The sequence below is a fragment of the Glycine max genome, chromosome 5 (assembly GCF_000004515.6).
Source record: "Glycine max cultivar Williams 82 chromosome 5, Glycine_max_v4.0, whole genome shotgun sequence".
Taxonomy (NCBI): domain Eukaryota; kingdom Viridiplantae; phylum Streptophyta; class Magnoliopsida; order Fabales; family Fabaceae; genus Glycine; species Glycine max.
The window spans coordinates 27,196,016-27,204,713 of NC_038241.2; the positions used below are offsets into that span (position 1 = coordinate 27,196,016).

General features: G+C 33.8%; 1 protein-coding gene and 1 pseudogene across 12 annotated transcripts; one reads left to right on the top strand and one right to left on the bottom strand.

Moving 5' to 3' along the window:
- The first annotated feature begins 325 nt into the window (after nucleotides 1-325).
- LOC100804380 (vacuolar cation/proton exchanger 2) lies at nucleotides 326-6,175 on the top strand. 12 transcript variants are annotated; one of them, XR_005891452.1, is made up of 10 exons: nucleotides 329-604; nucleotides 918-1,094; nucleotides 2,357-2,578; nucleotides 2,663-2,875; nucleotides 4,051-4,167; nucleotides 4,240-4,293; nucleotides 4,774-4,890; nucleotides 5,046-5,123; nucleotides 5,272-5,354; nucleotides 5,934-6,175. XR_005891452.1 is itself a non-coding variant. In XM_041015361.1 (10 exons), the coding sequence occupies exons 3-10, from the start codon at nucleotides 2,378-2,380 to the stop codon at nucleotides 5,974-5,976; spliced, it is 885 nt and encodes a 294-aa protein (XP_040871295.1). In that variant the 5' UTR covers nucleotides 329-604; nucleotides 918-1,094; nucleotides 2,357-2,377; the 3' UTR covers nucleotides 5,977-6,175. The 12 variants fall into 12 exon arrangements, 10 of the variants coding, with proteins under 10 accessions (XP_040871296.1, XP_040871297.1, XP_014631073.1 ...); XR_005891453.1 differs by having other exon boundaries at nucleotides 5,046-5,117; XM_041015361.1 differs by having other exon boundaries at nucleotides 5,293-5,354.
- Nucleotides 6,176-6,723: 548 nt separating this feature from the next.
- On the bottom strand, nucleotides 6,724-8,060 carry LOC100804909 (protein TWIN LOV 1-like; annotated as a pseudogene).
- Nucleotides 8,061-8,698: the final 638 nt, after the last annotated feature.

The window sequence follows — 8,698 nt, forward strand, 5'->3', positions numbered from 1 at the left end:
TAAAAATTTGTACTTACTATTATTTGGTGTAGATAAAACTCAAAATAACTTTTACTTACAAATGCTTAATGTTGATAAAATTTCAAAAAACTTATACCTACGATTATTTGGTGTTGGTAAAATCCTATAAAACTTATACCTACAGTCCATTGGTGTAGATAAAAAGTTTCTACCTACAAATAATAATGTAAGTAAAATACAATAAAACAAATACATATTAAAATAATTATTTTAAGAAAGTTAATCAAAAACTCAATAACATACAATATTTTCACTATTTTTCTCATTTTAAAATAATTCGGTTGAACTAAATAGATAAATCAAAAACAAATTAGGGCCTGGAGCCCATATAGTGAAGCCTAATATGATAGAGCGTGAGGATCATGCCCATGGAATGAAGTAACTAACCCAGTCCCTTGACTTGGCTCGCTAGTTCGATTCGATTCGATTCTCGGAGATGAAGAAGGGCTTGTGTTGGCTTTGAGTTTGTGTTTGGGTTCATCATCGGAGCAATTAAATTCGCGAGAATGCGAGAATCTCGGTTTCATCGGACTTGTCTTGTGCTCCGACTGCAACACTCTCTCTGAGTACGTCAAGGACAAAGGTTTATTCCGTTTTGAATCTCTCTCTCTCTCTTAATTTTCATTCAGAAGCAATTTTATTGTTCTATGCCTTTTCGATTTCACTGTTATTATGTCGCTCGAGGAAGCGCGATTATCAAATTCGATTTACTAAAGAAATATTTCAAGATTACAAGTATGAAGTATCTTTTTTTTGTTCATCTTTTTTATTTCTACCTTGCCTCTCTTTATTACTTTGAATAAACTAATAGCAAACAGTGATTGAATACTTTAATGAACTTTTTTTCCTATTTTAGATTATTTGTTTGACGGTTGGTATTCCTTGACATGTACTAGTGATTATTTGAATCGTCTAAATCAATATCGCCAGAGGGTTTGGACTTGTAAAATTACTGGAAAATCTGGCTTGACTTATGAAGAGGCTCTGGTGTCAGAGAAGCATGCTGCTGAGAAAGTTCAACAGATTCCGGAAGAATTAGTGGCACCTGCTCTAAGGATTATCCATTACAATAAGTACTGTTTAGTTCTAAGATGAAGAATTTTGTGTGTTAATAAAATAAGCGTCTGTTTCTTCTTTGAAGTTACATGGTTTCATTAATTTGTTTTTCAATTTACTGAGTTTATAAGAATGTACAATTGTTAAAAGCTTAATATACAATAATATAAACACACGTGATAGAAAGTAAGATGCTTGTGAAGAATATGGTGTGCAAATGCACATGTAAATATGTAATAGGATGTGTATGTTGAATGCTGCAGTAGGGTAGTCACTTTAAGTTGGAACATTGCTTAATTGAATGGTTGAACAAAAAAGTATATCATGCTATCCACAATAATATTTTGAAAGAGAATGACTCATTATTGTCTAGGAGTAGTTTTAAAGTGCCTACCAAAGAATTAAGTGTTCCATTTTTTATTACTGAAAGTCATCTACCAATTTGTAACTTAACAGTTCAATGCATGCATTATATAAATTATTATATTTACACTTCCTTCTTTGTGTGTCTATTTATATAACATAGTGTTTATGAAATTTTTTCTGAAAATAAACATAGATTCTTTTGTTTCATTCGTTTCTCAACACCATTTAATTATTGTTGTGCAATTAATAATTAAGGAAATAAGTCATTCTCCGTAATTCTATTGTTTTCCGTTGGCATATTGTCACAATTTTTGCTCAGTGATTTTCTTTGATAGCTAACATATGCAACTTTTTATATATACATGTGAAAATTTTAGCACTGTGAAATTTAACATAAGATGATTCCCTGTACCCAGTGCTTAAATGCGTTAAGGATTTAGTACACTATTTTTTGTAGTCATTTTTTCTGTTTCCTTTTGAGAATTAAGCCACTTAAACTCAATCGAAATGATCATGTAGTCATTTTTTCTGTTTCCTTTTGCTAATTTTAAATGGATTTATTCGTGTTCTTATTTATCCTCCCCTGTTTTGGTGTTCAAGCTTTGTTATCATCATGGTCTAAACCTTGGTCACTTTTTCATAATTTGGCTGCATTTTTTTTATAACTATATAGACATAGCACATAGGGTTATAATATGTGTGCGTAAGCAACTGGCCCGTGACCTACCCACACTAACTCATAATTGAGTCATATGATGATATACAAAGACCCGCACTCCAAATCAACAAACAAGGTTTTGAAATTTCACGAGCACTTTCTATGTTGGTTAACTATTTAGAACACCCGTTCTTAATTAATTACCATTAGTGCATGGCCAAAAAAGTGAATTCACATTAGTGTGTAATTTTCTAGGGAATAGAAAGAATCAGAGTCATGACACCGGCAAGAAAGAAAATCGTGAAGTTCAATGCAACAGAACTAATCATCTCAATATATGCACTGAAAAGTGGAATGACATGCGTTGTCCAGCTCTCTTTGTTGGGTTCAATATTGTCCAATATGTTACTGGTGCTTGGGTGTGCATTCTTATGTGGTGGGATTGTTAATCACGAGAAGGAGCAAGTGTTTAACAAGGTAGACATGTTAATTTCTGCCTTTTTTATTATGTTCCTTAGTTTCATTTTGTATTACCTGTAGCTGATTCAATTTACCATGTAGGCAGCTACTTCCGTGAACTCAAGATTATTGCTAATGGCAGTCATGGGCATACTTTTTCCTGCTGTTCTACACTACACTCACAGTGAGGTCCATGTTGGGAAGTCAGAGTTGTCACTTTCAAGATTCAGCAGCTGCATTATGCTTGTGGCTTATGTTGCATACCTATTTTTTCAGTTAAAAAGTCAAAGAAATCTCTACGTCTCTGTGAACGAGGTTGGCAGTCTTATATCCAGTTTCCTTTTTGTTTCCTCAGTCATTCTTTTGTTTGTGGATATGTGGTATGCCATGTGATATTATTGATTTTCTTATGTAATCACAATTATAATTTTGTTATGAATAGGAACTGTGACACATGCTTATTAATAGGTTTTGGACCGAATGGATGCTCTTTAATCTAAACGAGCAGACAACAAAGTGATATTTAGATTCTAGACTTAGATAACCCAAGTTTGATGTATATCAATCAAGATTTTGTGAATCTTCAGATATTTCTAAATGGGAAACAACTCAAATGATGATGAATCTTCAGATATTTCTAAATGGGAAACAATAATCTGGCTTTCGGTTATGACTGCTTGGATATCAATCCTGTCAGAATATTTGGTTGGCGCTATAGAGGTGGGGATAATATTCACATTTTTTGTTAGAAGGTAGTTAAATTGAAATAGATTCCCTTCAAAGTTTACCTTTCAGCCTAATAATATATTTCCTACTCAGTATATCATGTTTATATATTTATGCAAGTCTTAAAAAGCTGGCCTGGCAAGCACTAAGTTGTGTGTCATCGTTAACAATGTCCGAAGAACGAGCATGACCCATGTTTGTCAGCATTAGATAGGTAAACTATTTTTGTCCACTAGGTGATGTTGATTTTGTGAGAGGTTCCCAAGGGGAGAGAGATAATCAGAATTGCATGAAGAGAGAAGTGAATATGCAATTCAATTGGGAATAAGGAGAGAGAACTCTTCTAGGGAGATGTCGCCTTATTATTGGGTAGAGATCTGTTATAGCCTTTACGATTTAAGAACCTACTACAACATAATAACTGTCAACCTAACTGATTTCTAACAAGTCCAAATACTCACTCCCATTTTCTGACAAGAATCTAAACCTTCCAAATTCTAGCTGTCTCCGGCTATTGTCCTTAAGCGGTTCAAGCAGTTTATCTTGTTCTTCCTTCATCCTTGCCTTTGTGCTTACCTATTTGAGGTCATTCAGGTTTTTGGCTTGCTTTTCAAATGAAATGCCATTTGTCCTTTGTATATTTTTACAAGAAAGATAACTTCTCTAAGGTATCATTAAATGTTTATTATTATATGAAATTTATTATTTTTGTTTTGTTCTTTTTAGGACATTTTTCTAAGAAATAAAATTTCTATTTGTTACAGGGAGCATCTATGGCATGGGAAATTCCAGTAGCATTTATTAGTGTCATATTGCTTCCACTAGTGGGGAATGCAACTGAACATGCCAGTGCTATAATGTTTGCCATGAAAGATAAACTTGTGAGGTTTCAGTTCTTGTATTCACACATGTGTTCCCATATATATTCATATTAATAAGTTTTATTCTTGCAGGACATTTCCTTAGGAGTAGCAATTGGGTCATCCACACAGATATCTATGTTTGTGGCAAGTATTATATATTTATATTGTATGGATGAGATTGAATTACTATATAGAATTACTGTTGCTATGGTAAATATAAAATGCTTTTTCTAATTTTAGTTTTCATGCAAGTATGTGTGACAGTCTTTGCTTTCTTATGTATCATGCATATATTCAGGTAGAATTAAGGTAGAGTTTTGCACACAGAATTTTAGAGATGCATTTTTCTGAGGAGTACAATATGCTGAAATATTTGCATGATGTCCAAATAAGAGAAAGCAAAATTTAGTAGGAGTAACATATAACATGATAGTAGGATCGAAACCAAGTGATGAAACAACTGAATATATTCAGTTTCTTCCTATATGTAGTAGAAGATGGCCTGATGCAGCATTAATGGACTGTCATCTGGTTTTTTCATTCATAAATTCCTCCTTATAAATTATAACAAAAATCTAGTGTGTGAAATTTCATTTCGTTCACATTTTCCTTTTCATTATGAAGATACCATTTTGTGTTGTTATTGGCTGGATAACAGGGCACCCTATGGACTTAAACTTTCAACTTTTTGAGACTGCAGTACTATTTCTTACTGTTATAGTTGTTGCCTTCATGTTACAGGTTTGTATTCAAACATAAAAAAAACAAGTGAAAATTAAAAGTATGGTATTACGAACCTAAAACACGTAGATAATGACACATGTTAACAACGTCTTGATTATTAGTATGGTGAAGACTGAAGAGACAACACTGTGACATTTATTATGCATTTGCAGGAAGGAACTGCTAATTACTTCAAAGGACTAATGCTTATTCTTTGCTATCTGATAGTGGCAACCAATTTTTATGTACATGTAGATTCCTCTCAATAAGTTAGACTTGTATTAATGAATTGACTTTCGCTTTAAATATACCTTCTCTTGTACATTTAGTTTTCTGAAATGAGGCTGTGAAGATTTTGTTGTTCCCCTGATGCAAATCAAAGAAATTAATTTGTTTCAGTTCTGATTTCCATCTTGGCAGCCGGCAGGTTGGTTGTTCTACCTATTGATGATAGGCACACACATTTACTTGGCAGCCGGCAGGTTGGTGAAAATGCTTTTTTTGTATGATGTTTGACAAATTATTCAAACATGGTTTCTCTATTTTGCATGATTTGCAAACGAAGACCACCAATTTAGTTTAAAAAGGGCCTATAGATATGTTTAAACAGTATATTTACATATTCTTCCAATTCAAATGTCATCTTTCACATGATAATTAAAAAAAGCATATGAATAGGTAAGTAGCAGGGAGCATAGCTAGAAGATTTATTATTATTATTATTATATGGTTTTTACCTAGTTGAAGATGATAGGTATATATTAAAGACTTTTACCTACAGTTAGGAGATGTAAGTAGAAGTTAATGACTTTTACCTACACACTATACATAGTAGGTAAAACCTATAGTGACAGACAATTAACTGTCATTATACGCCCCCTCAAAGTTGACGGAAAAAATGTCCGTAGGACAAAGTCTATCATACATTTACCTACGGATTTTTTGTTTCTAGTGACAGTTTTTGTCTGTAGGCATAGGTCATTTTTCTTGTAGTGACACTTAATTTTTCTAATTACATTACCTCTGTAAATGTGATGAAATTTCCACTCCACACCATGCAGGTCTTTGGCAACAAGCTCTTTTGATGGCCTCTGCTGCTTATAATCCTGTAGTAGTGTCAAAGTAAAAGGAATACTACAGCAATTTAAGCAAGGCTAGAAAATCAAATTATAATTCCGTTTGAATAAACTTCTCCTCTTCCTTTGCTTATGAACATGTGTTTAAAGGATATAATTAAAAGTTAAAATGCACAACCTGTCTATTGATCTATAGCCAATAAATAAGACGCTCATAATTGCCTTAAGTATGCTAGCTATTTTCCTAGCTATTATTATGTTGGAATACATATTAATTTGAACGTGAAAGGCATTAAAAAGTAACAGCACTACTCTTCAGCCAAGGAATACAAGATGGAAAAGTTTAGAATCACTAATTTCAAATATGAATTATTTGTATTCTCAAATCAATATATATATTTTAAAAAATAAAGAGTAGTCAGATAAGTTATTATCTTAAAATCATATAAATAATAGTTTTTAATTAGTTGACAATGTAGTTTTTTATACATGTAAATTAAATTCATTTTTAAAATAAGTCATGTAAATTAAATTAATTAGTTGACAATGCAGCATGACCCTATCCTCTTTCATTCCTCTCCACCTTACCTTCACTCCATCTTAACTCTTAAGTAAAGATTATAGAATAATTCAAAACTGAGATTAAATAAGTCATGTATGTTTTGACCAAAAAAAAAAGCAATGTATGCAAGGTGTATGTTTTGACCAAAAAAAAGCAATGTATGCAAGGTGTATGTTTTGACCAAAAAAAAGCAATGTATGCAAGAACATTTTAAAAACAGAGCTCTCTCTCTCTCTCTCTCTCTCTCTCTCTCATGTTCAATTCCACGTAAGGATGTACAATTCCCTCTTGTCAAATACAAAAAAGAAGAATAAAATTAGTTGAATATGTTCAATACAATTCATGCTATGAACTATGGGAGAATATTAATAAGTTCATTTGAACTTGATCTAATTTATATAAGGTAACGACTTTAAAACCTGTCAAATTCAACAAGGTATCACTAGCATAAACAGTAGGCATGTCTGGTAAATGCGGATTAGTTCTGCATGGAAACTCAAAATCATACAAACAACAAATTAAGGGTCTGCAAAAAAGCATAAAGCTTGCGGTAAAGTAATAACAAAAGTAGACATTTCCAATAACTCACAATACAAAGCTTTGTTTGATTCTACCAAGAGAAATAATCAAGGATGTGCTTAAAAGACCCACGTCAGGAATGCTGGACCTCTTTCTACACACCAATCTCCCTGTGGCCTCACCGTAATGGGTTAGCACAGAAAATATACAGTCCATGGCAGTAACAACACTTCGCTTCTCATCATCACTCGCCTCACACGACTCTTCTCTCTCCAATTCTGCATCCCACAAAGCTAAAAAATCAGTACAACCCAAACACTAGGACAATTACTGGGAGACCAAAAGGAACTATTACAATTCTGCATCAAATATCAAGTTTAAAATACATTTGAACTTTTTTATTTAGCATAACCTAACATGATAAAAAAGCACATGTATCTACGTTGTCCTAAAATTATTTTTAATTATTAGGGTTGGTGAAGCAATGTTTCAGTACGAAGCACTCACTTGACATGCATGAAAAAGTAAAGAAAAGGAAGGAAAAAAAACAAAACAAAGAAATAAACCTCTAACATCAGGTTCGAGCAATTGCTCCAATGAACAAATGCGATCATCTCCGCCAACGAATCCACGCACACTTCCTTCCGATAGCACCCGAACCCGAAATCCCTTACTCCGGACCCTCATTCCTTTTTCTGAAGCGGTACCTGTACAACAATAAAGTGCACGACAGCGCCACCGTCGCTACTGAAAATAGGGGAAACACAAAAAAGCATCCAAAACGGCATACCATCTCTGTGGTAGTTGAGCAAAATGACCTACGCGTTTCGCTCCTCTCTAACGATTTCATGAATTTTGATTACAAATTTTTGGGATGTTAATGGGCCCGAGAAGATGGCTGCGGGCCAGCCCAGGACTTCGCGGAGGGAGTAGCCCGTGAGCTTGAGGAAGCTTGGGTTGGCGAAGACGATGGGGTGTCCCGGGATGGAGGGGTCGGTGATGGTGAAGCTGTTGGAAGGAAGTGAACTCATGTTGCTGCTGTTGCTGCTTCTTGTTCTGCTTCCGGAGAATTATGGAGTCATGGAAACGACGACGTTTAATGCTGTGAGAAGAAGGAGGAGGAGGAGAATATCTGAAGGGTAGCCATTAACTGGTGTTTGAATTATTGAATGGAAAATGAAAGGGTGAGTGAGGTGCGGCACGATATGAGATTGAAAGCACTATAAAGCTAGGGTTAGTAATAAAGAAACAAATATAAAGGCGGTTTTTTAAGATACCCGTCCTTGTTTAACTCTTTTATAATTACAGAAATGCCATCGTGCCACATTCTAAGACGGTTCTTGATAACCGCCTTAGAATGTGCGTCGTAAAAATAAAAAATAATGATTTTAATTACAAAAATGCCATCGCGTCACATTCTAAGACGGTTTTTGTATAACCGCCTTAGAATGTGCGTCGTAAAAAACAAGTTTTTTAGTAGTGAATATTCTAGAAGAAAGTTTGTTACGATTATGTTAGGGAGAATAAAGTAGACATTATTTTGTAGGATAAGGATAGTTGTAAGAGCTCAGACTCATACATATACATACATACATACATATATATATATATATATATATATATATGATTGGTAACAAGAATTTAGTTGAGGTCAACTATACGGGAGGAG